At 36.3% G+C, this 27,373-nt stretch overlaps 2 protein-coding genes across 2 annotated transcripts in view; one reads left to right on the forward strand and one right to left on the reverse strand.

Moving 5' to 3' along the window:
- CTSB (cathepsin B) overlaps nt 1–27,373 on the forward strand; it is a 698,317-nt gene that overhangs the window by 271,036 nt on the left and 399,908 nt on the right. The window lies entirely within an intron of this gene.
- GLRA3 (glycine receptor alpha 3) overlaps nt 1–27,373 on the reverse strand; it is a 165,706-nt gene that overhangs the window by 99,509 nt on the left and 38,824 nt on the right. The window contains exon 3 of the mRNA XM_066360944.1: nt 20,336–20,403. Within this exon, the coding sequence (XP_066217041.1) occupies nt 20,336–20,403 (68 nt within the window). The remainder of the gene's footprint in view (nt 1–20,335; nt 20,404–27,373) is intronic.

The following is a 27,373-nucleotide window of genomic DNA, read 5'->3' on the forward strand; positions in this document are numbered from 1 at the left end:
TTAAATATGATTACTTTATTTCTACATTATAGTTTGGTCCTGGCCCATTTCCAAATCTATTGATATATTATTTTCTTTATAAAATCATCTTTCTATTTATACTTGAATATTTCATGACAGGAAAATTATGTTAACTGATGAGAACACATGGAACACATTAAGTATCTACCAATCCCATTTTATAGGACAGTAACAAAAAGTGAGATCTCCTTAATTTTCATCCAGGTCTTGAGCTCTCGCTGCATAGTATACAATATACTGCTCAAAACAAATGATACCATCTCAAAGTCAAGGTCTTTTTTAGGGTAGCAGATTATTTCTCCCCCCACCCCAGGTACTGTGCCCACCCCACCAACTGAATTCCACTGAGTGACTTCTGTTGAAACCATGTAGAAATGGTTTAGGAGACCTGCTCAAACCCATGACCTACAAAACTAGGAAATACATTTTTTTTTTATTTTTAGAGAGAGACAGGAAGGGAGAGAGAGGTGGGAAAGAGATAAGAAGCATCAGCTCATTGTTATTCACCTTTTCACCTTAGTTGGGTTTTTTTGTTTGTTTGTTTGTTTGTTTGAGAGAAACACACGGGGAAGGAGAGAGACAGAAATATTGAGCTGCTCCTATATGTGCCCTGACTGGGGAATCTGACTGGCAACCATGCTCTCTGACAACTGAGCTATCTGACCAGGGCTTAATATCGATTTTTAGAGAGACAGAGAGAAGAAGGGAGAAGACAGGGAAGTATCCGTTTGATGTTCTGCTCAGATGTGCATTCTTTGGTTGCTTCCCATGTGCGTGCCCTGATCAGGGATCGAACCCACAAAGCTGTTGTTTTGAGATGATTCTTTTAACCAACTGAGCTAACCGGTCCTTAGTTGTTTTTTATTGATGGTTTCTCATATGTGCCTTGACGGGGAAGAGGAGGTGGCACTCAAGCTAAGCTAGTGACCTCTTGCTCAAGCCAGCGACAACATCCTGGCTATATACTTTATCCACAGGAATAAATATGCTATATTATTGATTTACTGATGTTAATCTGACTAGCCATAAGATGAGCTAAATAAAAATGTGCCAACAAAGTCAATGTACAGTATAAAAGAATTTCTGTAAAATATTAAATTCAGTCTGTTGCCCTTATAACTATGATTCAGTATTACTAGTTTAATGATCACAGTATGTATTCTATAACAAATTGAAAGTATATCATCAATCCTGTACTTTCACCTCTGGCCAAGCTCTTTTCACAGTTAAAAGGCCTGTTCCCCTCCAGTCAATGCACATCAAGGGTTATCATCTGAGCAAAAAGAATAAGCATAAGTGGCAACTACATCTCTAGGTCCCCCCCCCCACCTCTCTCCCACCAGCTGAGGCTTGTAGTTCTTTTTCTTTTTTAAAAAAAATTTTTAAAGACTTTATTCATTTTAGAGAAGAGGTGGGGGGGAGGGGAGCAGGAGGCATCAACTCCTATATGTGCCTTGACCAGGCAAGGCCAAGGTTTCAAACCAGCAAGCTCAGCATTCCAGGTCGATGCTTCATCCACAGCACCACCACAAGTCAGGCAAAACTTGTAGTTCTAATTATTGCTCAAGGCCAAGGAAAACCTGACTTTGGGAATACGTGGAAACCTGTCACATAGAACCAAAACCCCTAGTTTATAAGTTATTCCCTAGCTTCAGTTCCTGTTATAACCAAGGGAACAGACTCCGACTTTCAGAAATTCCAGCTCCGGAAGATGTGTGGCCTTCAATCTGTTCTCTGAACAAACTGTGCAGAGCCCCCTCAGCAAAGAACTCTCAGCCCCATCCTTTGGTCTATTTTTATCCATCCTCCCTCCTTCTCTCTCTTTATAAAAACCCCTGCCTTCATCTAAGGAGTAAGATGGGTGTTTGAGGACAGGAGGCCCCCCAGCCTCTCTGGTGACCGGCACTTGAATAAACCTCTTTCCTTTGCACCAGCACCTGTCCTAGATTACTGACTGTCACAGCAGGCGTTCGGACCTGCGGGTCATTTCTCTGGTGTCATTAAGATATTATTTGTTCATCTCTGAGTTTTATTCAGCTTTGAATTCAACTAAATAAAAATTTCCTTTTCTCCACACACAGCATAATTGCCATGGCCTATAAATTTCCTAGAATGGTTTTTGTAAGAGTAAGTTTTAAAAAAAAACAAGGATAACAAAACATAATATAACTCAACAGTTGTGTTTTATAAAGAGAGATAGGAAGAAAACATTTTAAAAATTTAAGAAATGTTCTTCGTTAGAAAGTTGAAATGCCAAAATTGAATCAGTGATTCAATGTTTGCCTGCATATTGACCAGGGCATACCTAAGTCATTTGGGACCAAGAGAATGTATTGTTCAGTGTTTTTAATATGAGTTATTTTGAAATATAAGGTTTGAAGAATAAGAGCACTAAAGCTCACTGAGTACTGAATTGGTCAGAATGAATTAAGTTTTATAAATTAAGAACATACTTCACAATAACTGTAGTATAAAAATTGTCAAGGGCAAACAATTTAGCCCTAATAAGAAACAGAAACTCTGGGAGAGAAAGAGGATTACAAAAACGTATTGCATTCTGAATCTAATAGCCACTACGCTTCATAAGGCAAGATACTATTGAATTCACACAGAAATTTAAGAAGGTAAAATATCTTCCAATTTTGTTTGAAATGTTTGCTTTTTCCTCTCTGTTTGGAGAGCAAAATGAAGGTAGAGAGATTGCAGACTTGCAATCAAGTAATTTGCAAATTGTGAAGTCTCCGTGGTCATAGCAAATAACGGATCTTAAAAACTGACTCCTGGAATTTCATCACCCGTTCCAAATTACTAGAAGATAATTTATATATAAATTATATATATAATATATATTATTGTACATATTTAAGGTTTACAACATCTGGTATATAGTCAAGCTAATTAACATAACTTTACATACTCACTTTTTGTGTGTGATGAGAGCACCTGAAGTCGACTGTCTCAGCATACGTCCAGTGTTAGCTACAGTATTATCAGCTATGGTTATCATGCCTATACCTTAGATCTCCAGACTTATTCATTCTACATAATGGCAACTTTGCACTCTTTGACCACAATCTCCTCATTTCCCCAACCTGCCCATCCCTGGTAACCACCATTCTACTCTCCGCTTCTGTGAGGTCAACTTACATTTCTTTTAACTTTTAAAATTGTTTAAACTTACTTATTGATTTGAGAGAGAGAGAGAAACATGAATGTGTTGTTCTACTTACAGTATTTATGCATTCATTGGTTGATTCTTGTACGTGCCCTGACCAGGGATTGGACCTGCAATCTTGGCATATGAGGATTAAGCTATAACCAACTGAGTATGTGGCCATGGTCAACTTATACTTCTTTTATATTCTACACAACAGTGAGATCATACAGTATTTGTCTTTCTGTGTCTGGCTTATTTCATGAAAAGCTAGCAATCTTGATGTGATTTACATTTCATCCTTCAGAATCACTTCTTGGCTTGGCCACCATCTGCAGTTCCTGAGGTCATGGTAGCACTGAGTTTTTCCACAGCAGTGTCAGCAAAGTTCCCATTTCCTGTCACTAGTTTCCTGCTTGTTGAAGGAATAAATGTATTTAGTAAGCGGTGTGTGTCTTGTAGTTCAGGGTGGCTCAGTTGCTATGATGGTTTCCTGGTTCCTAGATTCCCCTAGATTCCAGTGTATTCCTGGAATCTTCTGATTTCCCATCTCCCTGCTCCAGGAAGGGATAAAAGCTTTCCTGACAAACCACATCGGTAGTATAATTTTTCTTCTTCTAATGCTTTTATGAACATCGAATTCCCAGTAGTAAATCACTTTTTGTGAAATAGCTTCTGTTATAGCCACTGAACACCAACTAGACCAATATTTGTCACCAGTGGTAAATGCAAATTGTGAAGTCTCCGTGGTCATAGCAAATGAGCACCAGGGACTATTCAGTTGGCCTGTTTGCCTTTGAAGGCCTTGTGTAGTTCAATCCTGGAAGCAGAGGACACTAGTAGTGCATGGCAACCAGTGGTAAAATTAACTGAAATTCTTACCTATGACCATCTAAAATGAAGTAGATTTTGCAGAACAAGTGCTAAAAGGTCATAGCAAAATATAATGCCATAGGCATAAAGATTTCAAGAAATGAGATGTAGGCTGCTTGCTTCTACTTGTGCCAGGAATTTAAAGAAAAAAATAATCTGTTCAGAAATTTAAATTTTTAGGTTAAGGCATGGCTGGAGAGCCAGAGATGAGTCATGATTTTTCTTAAAGAGTAGCTTATCTTCTGTAACTTCATGAGTAAGGATTAGATGGTTAAAAATCAATTCAAAGAATGGGCCCCTGGGTTACTAAACTAGAAAGCACATTATATTCACTCTCTTGCAGGGTGATGTATGTGAATGTTATGGTCTTGACAAGGGAAGAGTGAAACTTTAAGTATTAGAATAATTAAACTTGGGAGGATTTGGAAAACTCCAAGCATCTGTAACTGAAATCAAGTTCTTTTAAAAAATCACCCCCAAGCTATATTTGTTTATGGGGATAGGAGTGGGAGCAGGCAGAGACTTGGTATCTATCAAGTCCCCAGGCATCATTCTGCTGAAAGCTGTACTAATTGGTGGGTTGATCGTCAAGTTCTTGGTGAAATTTTCAGGCAGTTCTTAAAAGTGTCTTATGAAGAACTTTCTCCTTAGGAATCTATCTAAAGCACAGTTTCTACTTGGTAAAAATTACCTTTATTCAACCTTAACAAGGAAAAAAAAAGCAGTTTATCCATATATCTATATCTATCTATCTATCAACTACCAATCTACTTTTGAGTAAAATGCAGCTATATAGACCATTCCTCTGGCTAAGCCATGATAGTAATACCATACATATTATGTGTATTTCAATAAAGTTTGTTGTCCCTGGACCAGGCTTGAGGAATGAACACCGTAAGAAATATTTTGAGAACAATTTTATCAAATAGTGAAAGATATGATGCAGTGATGGTTATATGAATAAAATGAAACCATTAAAATCATCACAAAAGCATAAAATGAAACAAATCTGGCCCTTGTGTCAAACATGGAAGGTAAGTTTGAAACAAATCTGAATGTATTTGCAGTTAATACAGTGGTGTGTATGTGTAAGCACACACATAAAGTTTAAAAAATAGCATATAAAAAAGAAGATACTCATAAATTAATAAAGAGGGACATAGTTCAGTCTCCAGTCCATACATATTAATAGTTTTGCAAACAGCTAGGGGGCATAAAAATGTATCCCTTTTCCCTAAGAATACCCAGTGCCTCTGTCCCATTTTCTCCTGTTGTTCCATATGCTAGCAAGCAATGAGGATAGAAATATTAGCCTTGGGCAAGTGTAGTCATGAGTAGCCCTGTAAATATGTACTTTAGAGAACACAATCTCAATGAGGACAATATTGTTCCCAAAAGAGAAAAAAACGGGTACTTGGTGGGTGAAAAATATATAATTCAGAGATAAACACAGTGTATATAAACAGATATACACCATCCAGGAAGTATTAAACTTTCATAGGGAGGACAATTAAGGAAAAAGATATCTAAAGAGACTCCTAAAAGAGGCATAAAGGGAAAAATTGGTTGAGAAACCCTGCCTTAGAGAAAACCAAAGTGAAAAAGGAATGCAAAGCATAGTCATTTCTTTTTGACTCTGCTGTCAAATTTTGATTAATCATATTTAACTTTATAGTGCATGGGTGAGAACTAGCAATTATCTTTAGAGCAAGTTAAAATATGATAAAGAGTGAAATATATTTAGAAACAAAATTTTTAACCTTTTCAGTAGCTGCTTCTGGGATGTGCATGTAACAAACGTACAACAGAGGATATATTAAAATGGTAAATGATCATCAGATGACAGTGAGCAGAAGCCTCGGGAAGACCTAAGAAGGATAAGCAATGACTCTGGAAAAGAAAAAAACAATGAAAGAACAACCTAAAGCAAACAAAATGGCTGCCACCAAAAAAAGGGGAAGGGCATGAATTTTATTAGCTCAGGGAAGGATCGGGCCATTCTCTTATTACTTTTGGGGGACAGTCACTTGCCGGGCCCAGAAGGTTCCTGGAAGTGTGGAAGTGAAGTAACATCACTGCCTAACACCATTAGGGGGATAGAGGCAACTGCAGCGGAGAAAGGAGAGGAGAGGAGAATTCAGTCAGGGGAAAGTAGAGAGAAAGTCTTCACTAATTCCAAGGCTGTGGAGAAAAGAATCCCAGTAAGAACTGGAAGACTTAATGGAGAATCAAGAACTCCCAAACGGCCCTGGCCGGTTGGCTCAGTGGTAGAGCGTCGGCCTGGCGTGCAAGGGGTCCCGGGTTCAATTCCCGGCCAGGGCACACAGGAGAAGCGCCCATCTGCTTCTCCACCCCTCCTCCTCCCCTCCCCCTCCTCTCTGTCTCTCTCTTCCCCTCCCGCAGCCAAGGCTCCATTGGAGCAAAGATGGCCTGGGCACTGGGGATGGCTCCTTGGCCTCTGCCCCAGGCGCTAAAGTGCCTCTGGTCGCAATAGAGCGACACCCCGGAGGGGCAGGGCGTCGCCCCCTGGTGGGCAGAGCGTCGCCCCCTGGTGGGCATGCCGGGTGGATCCCGGGCGGGCGCATGCAGGAGTCTGTCTGACTGTCTCTCCCCGTTTCCAGCTTCGGAAAAAATACAAAAAAAAAAAAAAAAAGAACTCCCAAATGCCTTCCCTGAAAGGGAAAATAGGCTTCATTATCATCTGTAGATAAATTTAATGGGTTTCACAGATAAAGGCTGTGAACATTTATAGTTTATCTGCCTATATATGTTATAAGCTGTTTTTGTTAATTAAACCGAAATATACCTTTGTGGCAGGATTATTTGTCTTAGGCTCTAGCTAGTCTCTGGAGTGTTGGCAATATTCCAAGAAAGTACTAAGGAGAATTTTAACGTGATGCAGATTATAGCAATACATGCATGTTAATAAATCTGTTTTCTCATGCTATTTCATAAAACAACTCTCCTTGATGAGATTGAGAGAAAAATAATTTTTCTTATATTTTTAAAATAAAAGCTTGAAGTACTAAACCAATTTTTATATCCTTTCTATATGTGTATTTGTATATATATGTATATATACATGTATGTTATCGTTAAGTAGGGATTTTCCACTTTCTAACTGACTAAGCAACAAAGACTGCTTAACTCTTTTGCTTACATCTGTTCTACTTGACAGGGCACTTGTGGCACAGCCCCAGGTCCCTGTCAATCTGGCTTGTTTGAACCCATCTGAAGCATAGTTAAGTTGGTTTGTTTTGTAGATGGGCTGCTCGGTTTATCACAGCAACAGAAACATGTCATCTACAGGGTCTCCGAGAAAAGATCAGCATTAACTTCCGCTCATCTGTCAGAGATTCAGCATTGCAGCTGAAGAGCTATTTGCAATTGAAATTGATTCCCAAGTACTTAACACTAATTGACACGTTAAATCCATGACTAACAAATTATGACTAATGCCAATCATCTTAAAAAGCTCAATTCCCCCTCTTCATGCCCATTTTCTCTTTAGAGCTTGAAATGACATTTTGGAGTGTATTCTTTCAGAAAATCTAATTCTCTGAGGGAAGGGTGCAGGATGGTAAATACCAGAAAGATGAGCACCATAGCTAGGAACCATTCACAAGAATCAGGTCATTTCTATGTTATGTTAGGTGGCCAACCAAAGTGCTTTCATTGATCTGGTGACAGTGACTGCTATGTCCTGTCTTTCTCTTAAGAGGACCAGGTGCAGATAATAGTCACTTTGCATTACACATTAGCGTTACAGAAGGCAAAGAGACGAGGCTTCAATTAAGTGACATGTGTCGTGACACTACATTTACCCCTATAATCTTCCTCAGCTTTTCTCATCCCAGATATTTCAAATATCTAAACAGAATACAATTAACCTTTCTATCAACTTAGCTAGAATAAAAGAAAGCTCTATATAGATACATGGTCCAATAAAGAAGGGAAGATGCAGAGAATGTGCCTGACAACTCCCTCCTCCACAGACACCTTCCTTCCTGTTGTCATTAGCGTCACTTTCTCCTTGGCACTTTCCCCCTATAGAATCGGAAATGTGCTTTTACACACCCCATTTGTTTTAATGATATCGCAGCACAACTAAACAATTGTATTCTTTGTGGTATTCTCGATAAGAAATTGTACCTGTGTGAACAGGATCTGCAGACAGTCTCTTTTTGCGAGACAGTGATTAGAAGGATGCTGCTGTGAACGGCTGTGTGAGGCAGAGATTTATTCCTATTTTCAAAGGGGTCACCAGGATCTATAATCTTCATGCATACCTAGCTTTGTGCAACCTTTCCCATAAATACGCCCTGTTTCTGATTCATGCTTATAAAAGATAGTTGAGAACACATTCAGGGAGGCAGTTACCAGGTACTCATGCTTGAAATTAAAAAATCTTTCAGACCAGTGTCATCACTATATTTGGCTAGGCTTTACCTATTACTCAAAGTAAGAAAAATAAGACAGTGAGGCTAAGCTCTTTACAGACATAATCTTATCATTAAAAGGATAGCAGGATGCTTTAGGGCTATTCCAAAAGGAAGTAGGATAGCTATCTAATTATATGTTATATTAACAGTATCAGATCGAGAAATATGAATTACGCAGGAAGAGTCTCTAACTATTCCTGGCACTCATAAAGTGAATGTACCTTTACAAGAACTTAACTCATTGGCAATAGATACAATGGTCCAAGTTATGTTTGGGAAAGGTTACAGAAGGACAGGAAAAATAGACTTCCTTTCGAATTACATACATTTCCTTCCAACTGTCATGAAAATAACATTACTATGAAACCTGGTTGATACCTGAAATAATTGCATCTTAATACTTTTTTTTTAAACATTTTTCTTCAATCAGCATAAGCACTGTATAACAAGAGCTCTAATTTCTTATCACAGAGAACTCACCATACAAAATTTTAGCATTTTTAATGAATTTATCTATCAATACAGCTAAAAGAGCTAATGCTTTTTGAGGAAAGATTATAAAATTACATGTGAAGATTTGAATAAGAAAATCCAAATTTATTGGGGCAATATTAGCCAACATTAAAAAGATTGTACAATTAGATATTTAATTCATATTTTAAGCCTGCAGCACCAATGTAAGGCAGTGACTAGGACTCAGAACTGCAAAGCCAGATAACATGGCAAAGCAGAAAAAGCAGAGTTTATCCACTTGTATCAAGGTCAAAATAGCAAATTTCTCTTCTTAGAAAAAATACTCTGTTAGCCAGAATGTGTGTGTGTGTGTGTGTGTGTGTGTGTGTGTGTGTTTGACAATATATAATTAACAGCAACTTTGTACTGAGAAATATCCTAGTTTATGTTTGTGTTTAGTGATGAACATATCAGAGTGGATTGCTGCTCTATAGAGCCTATACTCAAAATAATTTAAATAAATGACCACAGATTTAAACAAAATATTTTTAAAGATAGAACTTAAAAGTAAATTGGATTAAAACTATATAATATCAATGAAGTCTATTTAATAAATTAGTACATGGGGCTAAATGCCACCCTAATATAGTCAAATAAGTAGCCTTAAAAAAGAGCTTATCATCATTATAGTGTGTACCTATCATTTATTTGTATAATGAAAAACTATACAGTTTGGCAATTTTGTGAGCTCAAAGCAGACCCTGAGATACTCTCACCCAAACCAACCATACATCACTATATATAGGCACCTCAAAAACTCTTATACAAAAATATCTTGCCTTTTTTTGTTTTTATTTTTGAAAAATATTCTAGTAGAACTGGTAAAACATAATGGTTCAATGAGTAAATATTGACTTAAGGCACATAACAGCTCAATGCTCTAACTCTTATTTATAACAAGATGAAGAGCCATCTGTTTTCTGAAGATTCAGCCAATTTATCCATTTTTAAATACTGCTATATATACACACCCAAACTACTACATACATATATATGAGTTTTTAATAAAAGTTCAATTTACAAATGCTTTCATCCTGGCATATGAGCCTTATCCACAACTCATCACAGGTTTGCTGGAATGTGTTTCACTTAAGTCACTTAACACGAACATCTTAAATTTCCCTTCATAGAAGCAATTACTCATGACTTATTTTGGTCACCACAAGTTTAAAAGTCAGGATGGATGTACCTATGTCACAAAGACTGTGTTGCAGAATGGGAAAGGGAATGACTTTAATGATGGTAAACCAGCTGTATTTAAATGTTTTAAGAACTAGTTTCCAATAGTTGTTAAAACATTGTTTGCTTTCTGACCAGGTGGTGGCATAGAGCATCGGACTGGGGTGCAGAGGACCCAGGTTCGAGACCCCAAGGTCACCAGCTTGAGCATGGACTCATCTCGCTTGAGCAAAAAGCTCACCAGCTTGGACCCCAGGTCGCTGGCTCAAGCAAGGGGTTATTCAGTCTGCTGAAGGCTCACAGTCAAGGCACATATGAGAAAGCAATCAATGAACAACTAAGGTGTTGCAACAAAAAACTGATAATTGATGCTTCTCATCTCTCCGTTCCTGTCTGTCTGTCCCTATCTATCCCTCTCTCTGACTCTCTCTTTCTGTCCCTGTAAAAAAAAATCATTGTTTGCTTAAAAAAAGAATGTAAACTTGGAATAATGGAAGCAGAACTCTCCATTAGAGAATCTCATTGTATATAATGACATACAACTCAAATGTGAGGGAAATGGGGAAGTTTAGAATTCCATATTATTTATATAAAAAAATTTTGATGACAATATGTCAAGAATAATAAAGTTGCACTCAAGTGAGAATACCTGGCACTATGTTAAGTTTGACAAACATTGGGAAAGGATGAGCTTGACACTTAAGAAATCTGAGTTTATACCTGACCAAGCAGTGGCACAGTGGATAGAGCATCTACCTGGGACACTGAGGACCCAGGTTTGAAACCCCGAGGTTGCCAGTTTGTGCGCTGGATCACTAGCTTGAGCAAAGAGTCGCTGGCTTGAGTGTGGGATCATAGACATGACCCCATGGTCACTGGCTTGAACAAGGGGTCACTAGCTCAGCTGGAGCCTCCAGTCAAGGCATGTATGAGAAAGCAATCAATGAACAACTAAAATACCATAACTACGAGTTGATGTTTATCTCTCTTTCTTTCTGGCTATCTGTCTATCTTTCTCTCTCTCTCTTTCTCTCCCTCTCCTTTGCTAAAAAAGAAAAAGAGAAAAAGAAATTTGAGTTTACACTATGCACAGAAATAGACACTAGACCAGCAGAAGGAGTTTATATATTTGGTCAGTGAAGAGCCCTTGCTGGTTGGCTCAGTGGTAGAGCATCGGCCCAGAGTGTAAATTCCTAGGTTCAAATCCTGGTCAGGGCACACAGAAGAAGCAACCATCTGCTTCTCCACCCCTCCCCCTCTCTCTTCTATCTCTCTGTCTCTCTGTTGCTCACTCTCTTCTCCTTCCACAGCCATGGCTCAATTGGTTCCAGTGAATTGGCCCTGGGGCTGAGGATAGCTCCACAGAGCCTCTAACTCAGGTGCTAAAAATAGTTTGGTTGCTAAGCAACATCCCTAGATGGGCTGAGCACTACCAGTAAGGGGGTTTCCAGGGTGGATCCGGTTGGGATGCGTGCAGGATTCTGACTCTCTGCCTCCCCTCCTCTCACTTAAAAAAAAAAAAAGACTTTGAAGACACTTAAGAACTTTGTTAGGCAGATATATATAAATTGGTAGAATTATTTAGTCTTATTTAAGGTATAAGTTCTCAGCTATAAAGATATTTGTTCATGATAATGGGTATTTTGAAATTATACCCTCTTAATTTTAATACACAGCTTAGATGAATTAGTGTTTTTGTATTATAAAATGTAAACTCTACTTGTGTATGAAATTAGAATGGAAAAAGAAAGTGATATCAGAGAAATGGCGCTGTGAGGAGCGCGACCGACAAATCTCCCCCAAATTTCAACAAGTTCATCAACCAGAGACAGAAAAATCTATCCTTGGAGCGTCTGGGAGTTCCACACACTGAAAACGAAGTGATATCAACAAGACCACCCTCAGATGCCATTCAGAAAAAGGAAATCAAATATCATGGATATAAAAGATAGAGAAGTAGCACAGATAGATGTGGAAAAATCTATGTAGAAAAAATTTAATATATTGGAAAGCTTGGAGCTAAATGACAGAGAATTTAAAATAGAAATCCTAAAAATACTCAGAGATATACAAGAAAACACAGAAAGGCAATTTAGGGAGCTCAGAAAACAACTCAACGAACACAAAGAATATATTACCAAGGAAATTAAAACTATAAAAACAAATCAAACAGAGATGAAAAATTCAATTCATGAACTGAAAAACGAGGTAACAAGCTTAACTAATTAAATAGGCCAGAGAGAAGGTAGGATTAGTGACATAGAAAACAAGCAACTTCAGGCACAACAGAGAGAAGAGGAGAGAGACTCAAAAATTTAAAAAAATGAAAAATCCCTACAGGAATTGTCTGACTCTATCAAAAAGAATAACATAAGAATAATAGGTATATCAGAGGGAGAAGAGAGAGAAAATGGAATGGGGAATATATTCAAACAAATAATAGACGAGAACTTCCCAAGCCTGTGGAAAGAACTAAAGCCTCAAATTCAAGAAGCAAACAGAACACCAAGTTTTCTTAACCACAACAAACCTACTCCAAGGCACATCATAATGAAATTGGCACAAACCAACGACAAAGAAAAAATTCTCAAGGCAGCCAGGGAAAAGAAGAATACAACATATAAAGGAAGGCCTATTAGATTATCATCAGATTTCTCAGCAGAAACTCTACAAGCAATAAGAGAGTGGACCCCAATATTTAAAGCCCTGAAAGAGAGGAATTTTCAGCCAAGAATACTATACCCATCAAAGCTATCCTTCAAATATGAAGGAGAAATAAAAACATTCGCAAATACAGAAAAGATGAGGAAACTTATCATCAGAAAACCCTCACTCCAGGAAATACTAAAGGGGGTTTTCCAACCAGATACAAAGAACAAAACAAAACAAAACCACAAGTAAAAGCTGCACCAAGAACACAATAAAATCAAATTTAAACTGTGACAACAAAAACAAAAAAAAGGGGAGAAGATGGAGATTAACAGTAGCAAAGGACGTTGGAGTGCAGAAACACTCATAAAATAGGGTACTACGATGAATATGGTAGGTACCCTTTTCATTACTTAATGATAACCACCCTTAAGAAAACCACCAAAGAAGCACATGACTTAAAAAAGGTAGCAACAGAGGAAAGAAGTATGGAATACAAACAAACAAAAACAAATGATAGAAAAACAAAAGAGAAGAATCAAGCAAGATACAAAACTAACAGAAAGCACTTTATAAAATGGCTAAAGGGAACCCACAAGTGTCAATAATTACACTAAATGTAAATGGATTAAACTCACCAATAAAAAGACACAGAGTAGCAGAATGGATTAAAAAAGAAAATCCACTATATGCTGCCTACAAGAAACACATCTAAGCAACAAGGATAAAAACAAATTCAAAGTAAAAGGCTGGAAAACAGTACTCCAAGCAAATAACATCCAAAAAAAAGCAGGTGTAGCAATACTTATATCTAATAATGGTGACTACAAGACAGAAAAAGTACTCAGAGACAAAAATGGTCATTTCATAATGATTAAGGGGACACTGAATCAAGAAGACATAACAATCCTTAATATATATGCACCAAACCAAGGAGCACCAAAATATATGACAGCTACTTATTGACCTAAAAACAAAAACTGACAAAAATATATACAATCATACTTGGAGACCTCAATACACCACTGATGGCTCTCAGGAGTCGTCAAACTTTTTATAAAACCCGCCCACTTTTGCAGTGCTGGTCAACCTGGTCCCTACTGCCCACTAGTGGGCGTTCCAGCTTTCATGATGGGCCAATCACGGTGCTGTTTTGTTGCTCTGCTACCGCCCACCATGAAAGCTGAACCGCCCACTAGTGGGCGGTAGGGACTAGGTTGACCAGCACTGCAAAAGTGGGTGGTTTTTATAAAAAGTTTGACGACCCCTGCTCTAGATCGTTCATCTAAACAGAAAATCAATAAAAATATATTGGCCTTAAATGAAACACTAGAGCACCTGGATATGATAGACATCTACAGGACACTTCATCCCAAAGCAACAGAGTATACATTTTTCTTTAGTGTACATGGAACATTCTCAAGAATTGACCATATGTTGGGCCACAAAGATAACATCAGCAAATACAAAAAAATCAAAATTGTACCAAGCATATTTTCTGATCATAAAGCCTTGAAACTAGAATTCAACTGCAAAAAAGAGGGAAAACAACCCACAAAAAAGTAGAAACTAAACAACATACTTTTAAAAAATGAATGGGTCAAAGAAGAAATAAGCGCAGAGATCAAAAGATATATACAGACAAATGAAAATGACAATACAACATATCAGAATCTTTGGGATGCAGCAAAAGCAGTAATAAGAGAAAAGTTCATATCACTTCAGGCCTATATGAACAAACAAGAGAGAGCCCAAGTGAACCACTTAACTTCACACCTTAAGGAACTAGAAAAAGAAGAACAAAGACAACCCAAAACCAGCTGAAGAAAGGAAATAATAAAAATCAGAGCAAAAATAAATGAAATAGAGAACAGAAAAACTATAGAAAAAATTAATAAAACAAGGAGCTGGTTCTTTGAAAAGATCAACAAAATTGTCAAACCCTTGGCAAGACTTACTAAGGAAAAAAGAGAAAGAACTCATATAAACAAAATCCAAAATGAAAGAGGAGAAATCACCACATATATCATAGATATACCAAGAATTATTGTAGAATACTATGAAAAACTATATGCCACCAAATTCAACAATCTAGAAGAAATGGATAAATTCCTAGAACAATATAACCTTCCTAGACTCAGTCATGAAGAAGCAGAAAGCCTAAACAGACCAATTAGCAGGGAGGAAATAGAAAAAACTATTAAAAACCTCCCCAAAAATAAATGTCCAGGCCCAGACGGTTATACTAGTGAATTCTATCAAACATTCAAAGAAGACTTGGTTCCTATTCTACTCAAAGTCTTCCAAAAATTGAAGAAGAAGCAATACTTCCAAACACATTTTATGAAGCCAACATAACCCTCATACCGAACCCTGGCAAGGATGGCACAAAAAAAGAAAACTACAGATCAATATCTCTAATGAATACAGATGCTAAAATACTAAACAAAATAATGGCAAATCGAATACAACAACATATTAAAAAAAATACATCATGATCAAGTGGGATTCATCCCAGACTCTCAAGGATGGTTCAACATACGTAAAACGGTTAACATAATACACCATATCAACAAAACAAAGAACAAAAACCACATGATCTTATCAATAGGTGCAGAAAAGGCATTTGATAAAATACAACACAACTTTATGTTTAAGACACTCAACAAAATGGGTATAGAAAGAAAATATCTCAACATGATAAAAGCCATATATGATAAACCATCAGCCAACATCATATTAAATGGTATAAAACTGAAGGCTTTCCCTCTTAAATCAGGAACAAGACAGGGTTGTCCACTCTCTTTACTCTTATTTAACATGGTGCTAGAAGTTCTGGCCAGAGCAATCAGACAAGACAAAGAAATAAAAGGCATTCATATTGAAAAAGAAGAAGTAAAGGTATCACTTTTTTTAGATGATATGATCCTATACATCAAAAACCCCAGAGACTCCACAAAAAGATTCCTAGAAACAATAAACCAATACAGTAAGGTCGCAGGATACAAAATTAATATACAAAAGTCCATAGCCTTTCTATATGCCAACAATGAAATATTAGAAAATGAACTCAAAAGAATAATCCCCTTCACGATTGCAACAAAAAAATAAAATACCTAGGAATAAACATAACAAAGAATGTAAAGGACTTATATAATGAAAACTACAAAGCATTGTTAAGGGAAATTGAAAAAGATACAATGAGATGGAAAAATATTCCTTGTTCTTGGATAGGAAGAATAAATATAATCAAAATGGTCATATTACCCAAAGCAATTTATAAATTTAATGCAATTCCTGTCAAAATTCTGATGACATTTTTTAAAGAAATGGAACAAAAAAATCATCAGATTTATATGGAACTATAAAAAACCCCGAATAGCCAAAGCAATCCTAAGAAAAAAGAATGAAGCTGGGGCATTACTATACCTGACTTCAAACTATATTATAGGGCCACGACAATCAAAACAGCATGGTATTGGCAGAAAAATAGACACTCAGACCAATGGAACAGAATAGAAAGTCCAGAAATAAAACCACATATATATGGTCAAATAATTTTCAATAAAGAGGCCAACAACACACAATGGAAAAAAGAAAGCCTCTTCAACAAATGGTGCTGGGAAAACTGGAAAGCCACATGCAAAAGAATGAAACTTGACTACAGCTTGTCCCCTTGTACTAAAATTAATTCAAAATGGATCAAAGACCTAAATATAAGACCTGAAACAATAAAGTACATAGAAGAAAACATAGGTACTAAACTCATGGACCTGGGTTTTAAAGAGCATTTTATGAATTTGACTCCAAAGGCAATAGAAGTGAAGGCAAAGATAAATGAATGGGACTACATCAGACTAAGAAGTGTTTGTTCAGCAAGAGAAACTGACAACAAAATAAACAAACAGCCAACTAAATGGGAAATGATATTTTCAAACAACAGCTCAGATAAGGGCCTAATATCCAAAATATACAAAGAACTCATAAAACTCAACAACAAACAAACAATCCAATAAAAAAATGGGAAGAGGACATGAACAGACACTTCTCCAGGAAGAAATACAAATGGCCAACAGATATATGAAAAGATGCTCATCTTCATTAGTTATTAGAGAAATGCAAATCAAAACTGCAATGAGATACCACCTCACACCTGTTAGATTAGCTATTATTAACAAGACAGGTAATAGCAAATGTTGGAGAGGCTGTGGAGAAAAAGGAACCCTCATTCACTGTTGGTGGGAATGTAAAGTAGTACAACCATTATGGAAGAAATTATGGTGGTTCCTCAAAAAACTGAAAATAGAACTACCTTATGACTCAGCAATCCCTCTACTGGGTATATACCCCAAAAACTCAGAAACATTGATACATAAAGACACATGTAGCCCCATGTTCATTGCAGCATTGTTCACAGTGGCCGAGACATGGAAACAACCAAGAAGCCCTTCAATAGACGACTGGATAAAGAAGATGTCTATACACTATATGGAATACTACTCAGCCATTAGAAATGATGACATCAGATCATTTACAACAAAATGGTGGGATCTTGATAACATTATACAGAGTGAAATAAGTAAATCAGAAAAAAACAAGAACTACATGATTCCATACATAGGTGGGACATAAAAACAAGACTAAGAGACATGGACAAGAGTGTGGTGGTTACTTGGGGTGGGGGGAAAGGAGGGGGAGGGGAAAGGGGAGGGGGAGGGGCACAAAGAAAACTAGATAGAAGGTGACGGAGGACAATCTTGACTTTGGGTTATGGGTATGCAACATAATTGAATGACAAGATAACCTGAACATGTTTTCTTTGAATATATGTACCCTGATTTATTGATGTCATCCCATTAACATTAATAAAGATTTATTTATTAAAAAAAGAAATTAGAATGTTTGAAAATATAATAATGCTTTTATAAAAATTAAGCAGTATGGCAAATAAAACAATGATATAAAGTTTAGTTTGCAGAGTTGGGATGATCTAACTATACTAAATGACAGCAACTTAATCAAGTGGTAGCAAAATGTTGTATGATTCTTAAGATAGAAATATAATAACAAGCTGTAATCTTCTCTACTCCTAGATAGAGGTATAGTATACTGTAGTTAATCTACCTGATACCATTGAAATGTTTTACAAATATTGAATCCGATTATAAGAATAAAAGTAATGGCACATGTTAAGCAGTTTGGAAGACTATAAAGAAAGATACCAGGTGGGATATCGTTAATGTTATGATAGGTTATTTATAATATTTAACCTCTGGAGTGTTTGATTAATGTTCACTGATGCTACTTGTGACTCTGCAAAGGGGTGTAATGGAGTCTATAAATGATTTCAAAGGAAATCCAGTATGATGGCATATGTAAGAATGGGAAGAATTTCTACACTAGAGACGGGAAGAAATAAAACTGAGTGAGGGTCAAAAAAAAAAAACTGAGTAAGGGTCACCGTGAGAGTGTTTTTTCAATATTCTGCAAGCTTTTTGTATAATATTATTCTATAAAGGAAATCTGTCTAAAATGGTTAAAGGTAAAAATTTAGCTGGTATAGTCATCCCATAGATTGTGTGGTTATAACCAATTAGTGGTAGACTGATGAATATGTTATAAAAAAAAAAGCAGAGATGCCCTGGCTGGATAGCTCAGTTGGTTAGGGCATCCTCCCAAAGCACAGAGGTTGCCAGTTCAATCCCCGGTCAGGGCACATACAGGAACAGTTTGATGTTTCTGTCTCTCTCTCTTCCTCTTTCTAAAGTCAATAAATATACATTAATATACATATATATTTAAATAAATTTTAAAAAGCAGAAGCCTTCAGGAACCTGACAATCTTTCAGATTTTAATAAGGAAATTTGTCCATGTCTTGTTTCCAAGTCTCTTCTTCCACCCCAGAAGAATAAGTAAGGTTGTAAACTTTTTTGAAAATTGCTGTTGAGAGTATTTTGTGGAAATGACCTTGCAAAAGAGAAAGCATAAACATATTTCCAGGTTTTTAGGATTTCACAGTGTATATAATAGCAATAAAAATGAGAAAGTTGCCAGGGCTAGAAATATACTTTGGGAAGTCTAAATAGAAAAAAAAATTAAAAGCCAGCAGAGATTCCTTTATCTTCAATATGATTTGGAGTAGATATGTATAAACTGACCAGATATTCAACTGGAATCCAGAATATGTCAACCTCTAAAACAGAACTACAGGCACTTTAGGGTGAGCACTGCCCCAGAACTACACTGTGCTTATACAAATTATAGGCATTTACTCTGTATTTACACAACACACACACACACATCCATGTTAAGTTATATACTGTAGTTAGTTCTATATAATTCCCAAATACGTGAGGTCAGGTTTTCTCCATTGATGCTTCTATTGTTTCAATAGGACCACAGAGATGCCGCTAAATGACTGAATATTGCATTCATGATGAAAAGATCTTTTTTTAAAAATGGTGCCTGGATAAAGTCTCTTTGTGTCGAGAGATCTTCTATACACATACATACATAAAACTCACACACATCCCCCAGAATAATTTGTATAAATATATCAGATTACTTTTCCTTAGAATTTGTTATCACATCATGCTGAGATATATAAAATGAACATAATTCTCTACTTAAAAGGTTTTGGAAGCTAATAAATCTTGAAGCCTTTTATATCCCATTTTAGTTAAAATCAATTTTGAAAATTAATGCAAATGACTTGTTAAATTTAGGAATGGAGTATAATTCTAGGTAATTTAAGAAGCACCATACATAGTTTCAATTTTTAAAAGTTGCCTGCTAGAGAATTTTACAGATATTCAGTGGTTCACATGTCTAAGTCTGCATTTTATTTTAGGAAAAAGTGTACAGTGATAGCCACAGGGCAAAGAAGAGATGCAACATGATCTTTAAAGAAAGTTATAAAATTCAAAACAGAATAAATCGGGTCTGTAATGATATTTTTTTCTTTAATAATTATGTAAAATGTTCTCAATTACATAATAATGAAGTCTCTGTTCAGTAAGTTTAGTTAAATCAAAGCATACACTATAATTTGCCTTTATGATGTTTTGAGCAAATATTATAGTCAGTTGGGGAAGTAATCAAATAGAATATATAAAACAATATTATGAACACATCTAGAAGTATACAAAATAATTAAACATAAAATTGTTATGCCTATGCTTATGTCTGGTTATTAAAAAGCATTGAAAAGGAATAAATAATTTTATGATAGAATTTGTTTTAATTCATGATTTAGTATTTAATTACTCAAGTATGAAAAATTAACTTTGTCTTCACTTACATTTGTTCTATAAAATACCATCTCTAAATGAAACACTATTACCCATAATTGATTACAATTTAATTATACCATTAATTTTTATCTTTTAAAATCTCATTATATTAATTTTAACTTTAAATTAAATATTATTAGCAGAAAAATTACCACTAATGTGACTATCAGTTACTTTGGTATAAAAGTTGTTACAAAATAAACATGCCTACCATGGTTGTCTCAGCGATAGAGCCAAAGCTGTTTATGAATATGTTGCATGTGACATTAACTGGAGGACCTGAAAAAGAGATTATAACAAAAGGGCTATTTAAATACTTATCTAAAATATTTTCAAATAATTTCATGCTTCTCATTAATAGTTTTTTTTTGAAAAAGAATATTTTTTAATATATGTATACACACAGATGCTTAAAATTGACGGCAATCATTCTGTAAAATCATCTGAATTTCAAATCACAGGTTCATGATCTCCTTTGAATACTGATGCTGCTCAGTCATTAACCTCTTTTGGTCTGTTTCCTTTTTGGTCTGTAAATTTAGTAAGTAGATTATAAGTTCAACATTTGAGCCTCTTTAAAGAGTTTCTATTGACATTTTCCCCCATATACGAGCCATATTTTCTTGTTTCCTTGCATGTCACATACTTTTTTAAAAGACTGGATACTTTAGAAAATATGTGTCAGCTGTAGAAATCAGACCTCCCACTTCCAACTCAGTTTTTTGTCATTGCTGGTGTTTCTTATTGTTGTTTCTTGTTTAATGACTTACCTTAACTAATACTGCCAAGTCTGTATTTCCCTAGAGTTGCTAAAGTCTCTGCTCCCTGAGTGTACTGGTCAACAAATGATTTGTCAGATCTCCTTAATGACTTGAACCAGTCAGTGAGTCCTCCACCCTTTGCCCAAGGGTTTCATGTTCGTTTGGGGGCATGTCTTTGATGTTCATGCTTTACTGTCCACTTTCTGCTTGTACAGGGTCTCAGGTCACCCAGAGGTCAGAACTTTTCAAAGGTGCCTACGGGCATCTCATTCCCCAGATCTTTTCCATTTCTTATTCCAGCTCTTGCCTGCCCAGTTGGTGATTTCTTGTGATCATTCTCCACAAATGCCCTGGTAATGGAATTTTTCTAATGAGAGAGTTCACAGTCCAATAACGACAAGCCCTCTGAGTGAGACTTTAGGGAACAGCAAGACAGTTCAAACAGTAACAGCTCTAGGGATAGACTTTCTAAGAAGCTCCAAACGTATGGGTCTTCCCTCTCAGTCTAGTAGCCATTACGCTGCAGATTTTTACAGCTTCTGAGGTTGCGAGGTGGTTGGTTTTCAAACTTACTGGGGACCTGGGGAGTGGGGTCCTATTTAAATGCCCTTTATCTTTAGGAGAAATTAATCAGTTTTCCTTTTATTAGCACCTTCATAGTCTTGCAAGATTTTGGTTAATTTTCAGAGTTCTAAAGGTTAAGTATGACAATTCTACCCATGTTTTTGTTGTTTGTTTTTTTGAGAAGTGAATTTACAGAAATCCTCACTCTGCCATTCTAGAAGTCCCCTGTAAGTGCCTGATTTAATATTTGTTATTAAACCAATAATTTTTATTTCATCAGGTCCATTTATTCATTCTTTTCACTAAATATCTAAAACCTGTGCACACCAAATTGAAGAAGGTACAAAGAAATGATCATATAGCAGGACAGAAATTAAGAGGAATCAGTAAATTATGGACTATGTCTTGTCACCACATACTGTGCTGCCTGCTTCTCAGGTGTCACTTGGTCCATACACCACTGAGAGTGAAAGGAGTAGTATTATTAAGTCCTGTTAGGAGGAGGACTTCTCTGATGTATTTGTATTCTCTCTAAAATGTACCACAATCATCTCAAGTTGACCAGAGGCTTGAATAGTGAAGCCAATGAATAAAATAAGGAGAATAACATGTTTCCACTGAAGAACAATGGTCAGAAAAATGACTAGTTGAGGCTTTCTCTGGTAGTTGGGAACTTGATGCCTCACATTTTGGGAAACAGATTCCTGCCCTTGTTCCTCCAAACATGCCTCAGTCAGATGCAAAATGCTCTTCTTAAAAGCAAAAAGTTAGGTGCTTAACAGGAAGGGAAGGACACAATACTTATTGGGCCGCTGGTTCTCAGCACAGGAGATTTTGCCGTCATCCTCTATGAATATATGTCAATGTCCAGAGACATTTTTGGTGTCACAGCTGAGACCTTGCTACTGGCATCCAGTGGGTATAAGGCAGGGAAGCTACTAAGTATCCTGCAATGCAAATATAGCCTCCCACAACAATGAGTTATCAGAAACAAAATGTCAACAGTTGGCAAACTCTATATCAGGTAAAAGATAAATGCTGCTACAAATGTATAAAACCTTTATACTTAACAAATCCCATCTTTTTTCTGATTGTATACAAATGATAGCTACTGTTTTTGAAATCTGTTTTAATGAAAATTGAATGATCTGGTTAAGTTGAATATTACTTTGTAATAAGACAAGGCATTCTATTACATCTCTGGGTAGTGGTCAGGAACTGAGCTATATAATTTTTTAAAATTTATTTATGATTTTAATTTGTGTTTACATAGATTCAAGTGTCCCACCAAATATATCTCCCCCTTATTCCCTCTTGCCCCCCATGCCCCCTCCCCCCAATGCCTTCCCCCCTTCCTTCCAGGATTGGCTGTCCTGTTCTCTATAATGCTGTGTTATGTATATATAATTTCATTAATCTCTTTCCCTTCTCTGACCCCATCTTCTCTTCTACTTTCCCTCCGGCTGCTTTCTCTCTGGTCCCTTTGATACCGCCTCTGCCTCTGTTCCATTGCTCAGTTCACATTGTTCATTGCATTCCTCAAATGAGTGAGGTCATATGGTATTTTTCTTTCTTTCTTTCTTTTTTCTCTTTTTTTAAAATTAATTTTAATGAGGTGACATTGATAAATCAGGGTACATATGTTCAGAGAAATCATCTCTAGGTTATTTTGACATTTGATTATGCTGCATTCCCATCACCCAAAGTTCAATTGTCTTCTGTCACCTTCTAACTGGTTTTCTTTGTGCCCCTCCCCTCCCCCAACCACCTCCCTCTCCTCCCCCTCATCCCGTAACCCCACACTCTTGTCTATGTCTCTGAGTCTCATTTTTATGTCCCACCTATGTATGGAATCATATAATTCTTTTTTTCTGATTTACTTATTTCGCTCAGTATAATGTTATCAAGGTCCATCCATGTTGTTGTAAATGATCCGATGTCATCATTTCTTATGGCTGAGTAGTATTCCATAGTATATATGTACCAAAGCTGTTTTTTTTTTCAATAATTTTATTTTTTTAATGGGGTGACATCAATAAATCAGGATATATATTCAAAGATAACAAGGCCAGGTTATCTTGTCGTTCAATTATGTTGCATACCCATCACCCAAAGTCAGATTGTCCTCCGTCACCTTCTATCTAGTTTTCTTTGTGCCCCTCCCCCTCCCCCTTTCCCTATCCCTTTCCCCCCTCCCCCCGTAACCACCACACTCTTATCAATGTCTCTTAGTTTCACTTTTATGTCCCACTTACGTATGGAATAATGCAGTTCCTGGTTTTTCTGATTTACTTATTTTGCTTCGTATAATGTTATCAAGATCCCACCATTTTGCTGTAAATGATCCAATGTCATCATTTCTTATGGCTGAGTAGTATTCCATAGTGTATATGTGCCACATCTTTTTTATCCAGTCATCTATTGAAGGGCTTCTTGGTTGTTTCCATGTCCTGGCCACTGTGAACAATGCTGCAATGAGCGTGGAGCTGCATGTGTCTTTACGTATCAATGTTTCCGAGTTTTGGGGGTATATACCCAGTAGAGGGATTGCTGGGTCATAAGGTAGTTCTATTTTCAGTTTTTTGAGGAACCACCATACTTTCTTCCATAATGGTTGTACTACTTTACATTCCCACCAACAGTGGATGAGGGTTCCTTTTTCTCCACAGCCTCTCCAACATTTGCTATTCCCTGTCTTGTTAATAATAGCTAATCTGACAGGTGTGAGGTGGTATCTCATTGCAGTTTTGATTTGCATTTCTCTAATAACTAAAGAAGATGAGTATCTTTTCATATATCTGTTGGCCATTTGTATTTCTTCCTGGGAGAAGTGTCTGTTCATGTCCTCTTCCCATTTTTTTATTGTACCAAAGCTTTTTAATCCACTCGTCCACTGATGGACACTTGGGCTGTTTCCAGATCTTCACTATTGTGAACAATGCTGCCATAAACATGGGGGTGCATTTCTTCTTTTTAAACAGTGCTATGGTGTTCTTGGGGTATATTCCTAAAAGTGGGATAGCTGGGTCAAAAGGCAGTTCGATTTTCAGTTTTTTGAAAAATCTCCATACTGTTTTCCACAGTGGCTGCACCAGTCTGCATTCCCACCAGCAGTGCAGGAGGGTTCCCTTTTCTCCACATCCTCGCCAGCACTTATTCTGTGTTGTTTTGTTGATGAGCGCCATTCTGACTGGTGTGAGATGATATCTCATTGTGGTTTTAATTTGCATTTCTCTAATGATTAGTGATGTTGTCTACAGCCATACCACCCTGAACGCGCCCAATCTCGTCTGATTAGTGATGTTGAGTATTTTTTCATATGCCTATTGGCCATCTGTATGTCCTCTTTGGAGAAGTGTCTATTCATTTCTTTTGCCCATTTTTTGATTGAATTGTTTGTCTTCCTGGTACTGAGTTTTACAAGTTCTTTATAAATTTTGGTTATTAACCCCTTATCAGACATATTGTCAAATATATTCTCCCATTGTGTAGTTTGTCTTTTTATTCTGTTCTTATTGTCTTTAGCTGTGCAGAAGCTTTTTAGTTTGATATAGTCCCATTTGTTTATCCTGTCTTTTATTTCATTTGCCCATGGAGATAAATCGGCAAATATATTGCTGCAAGAGATGTCAGAGAGCTTACTGCCTATGTTTTCTTCTAAGATACTTACGGTTTTACGGCTTACATTTAAGTCTTTTATCAATTTTGAGTTTATTTTTGTGAATGGTGTAAGTTGGTGGTCTAGTTTTATTTTTTTGCAGGTAGCTGTCCAATTTTCCCAACACCATTTGTTGAAGAGGCTGTCTTTATTCCAATGTATGCTCTTACCTCCTTTGTCAAATATCTATTGTCCATAAAAGTGTGGGTTTATTTCTGGGTTCTCAGTTCTGTTCCATTGATCTATATGCCTGTTCTTATGCCAGTACCAGGCTGTTTTGAGTACAATGGCCTTGTAGTATAACTTGATATCTGGAAATGTGATACCTCCCACTTTATTCTTCCTTCCCAAGATTGCTGAGGTTATTCGTGCTCTCTTTTGGTTCCATATAAATTTTTGGAATATGTGTTCTATATCTTTGAAATAAGTCATTGGTATTTTAATCAGTATTGCATTGAATTTATAAATTGCTTTGGGTAATATAGACATTTTAATGATGTTTATTCTTCCTAACCATGAGCAACGGTATATGCTTCCACTTGTTTGTATCTTCCTTGATTTCTTTTATCAATGTTTTATAATTTTCTGAGTACAGGTCTTTAATCTCCCTGGTTAAATTTATTCCTAGGTACTTTATTTTTTTGGTTGCAATGGTGAAGGAGATTGCTTCCTTAATTTTTCTTTCTGACAGTTCGTTGTTACTATATAAAAATGCCTCTGGTTTCTGAGTATTAATTTTATATCCTGCCACCTTGCTGAATTCATTTATCAGGTCTAGTAGTTTTTTGACTGAGACTTTAGGGTTTTCTATATACAATATCATATCATCTGCAAATAATGATATTTTTACTTCTTCTTTTTCAATTTGGATGCCTTTTTTTTTTCTTGTCTGATTGCTGTGGCTAAGACTTCCAGAACTATGGTGAATAAGAGTGGTTAAAGGGGGCACCCTTGCCTTGTTCCTGATCTTAAGGGGATTGATTTTAATTTTTGCCCATTGAGTATGATGTTGGCTGTGGGTTTGTCATAGATGGCCTTTATCATGTTGAGGTATGTTCCCTGTATTCCCACTTTGCTGAGAATTTTGATCATGAATGGGTGCTGGATTTTATCAAATGCTTTTTTGCATCTATTAAAATTATCATGTGGTTTTTCTGTTTCCTTTTGTTTATGTGATGAATTACATTGATTGATTTGCAAATATTGAACCAGCCTTGCCTCCCCAGAATAAATCCCACTTGATCATGGTGTATGATTTTTTTCATATATTGCTGGATCCAGTTTGCTAATATTTTGTTGAGGGTTTTAGCATCTAAATTCATCAGGGATATTGGCCTATAATTTTCTTTCTTTGTATTTTCTTTGCCTGGTTTTGGAATGAGTATTATACTCGCCTCATAAAAGGAGTTTAGAAGTCTTCTTTCCTCTTGAATTTTTTGAAATAGCTTGAGAAGGATAGGAGTTAGTTCTTCTTTGAATATTTGGTAGAATTCACTTGTGAAGCCATCAGGCCCAGGACTTTTCTTTTTGAGGAGTTTTTTGATAGCTGTTTCAATCTCATTTGTTGTAATTGGTCTGTTTAGGTTTTCTGATTCTTCCAGATTAATTTTTGGAAGATTATATGTTTCAAGGAATTTGTCCATTTCATCTAGGTTGTCTAGTTTTTTGGCATACAGTTCTTCATAGTATTTTCTTACAATATTTTGTATTTCTGTTCTGTCAGTTGTTATTTCTCCACTCTCATTTCTAATTTTATTTATTTGAGTCCTCTTTTTTTCTTGGTGAGTCTGGTTAAAGGTTCATCCATCTTGTTTACCTTTTCAAAGAACCAGCTCCTGGTTTCATTGATCCTCTGTATTGTTTCTTTAGCCTCTATGTCATTTATTTCTGCTCTGATCTTTGTTATTTCCTTCTTCTACTACCTCTGGGCTTTACTTGCTGTTCTTTTTCTAGTTCTTTTAGATGCAGGGTCAAGTTGTTTATTTGAGCTTTTTCTAGCTTCTTAAGCTGAGCTATATAATTTAAGAGCACTTATCACTTGTGTGTGTGTGTGTGTGTGAACACCATAAAAGTTGAAATTTTGTCTGTTTTATGGACTGTGATTCACTTTTTAAAGAACCAACGTCTTTAATTTTCAGCCAAAAAAAAAAAAAAAAAAGCAGAAAGTTAGGTTGATTTCCAAATCTAAATTCAACGTGGTAATAAAGTTAATCACAGTGATCTCATGTCTGAGCTTTATTGTTTAATCTAGGGGTAGTCAACCTTT

This window comes from Saccopteryx leptura, chromosome 1 (assembly GCF_036850995.1).
Source record: "Saccopteryx leptura isolate mSacLep1 chromosome 1, mSacLep1_pri_phased_curated, whole genome shotgun sequence".
NCBI classification, from domain to species: Eukaryota; Metazoa; Chordata; class Mammalia; order Chiroptera; family Emballonuridae; genus Saccopteryx; species Saccopteryx leptura.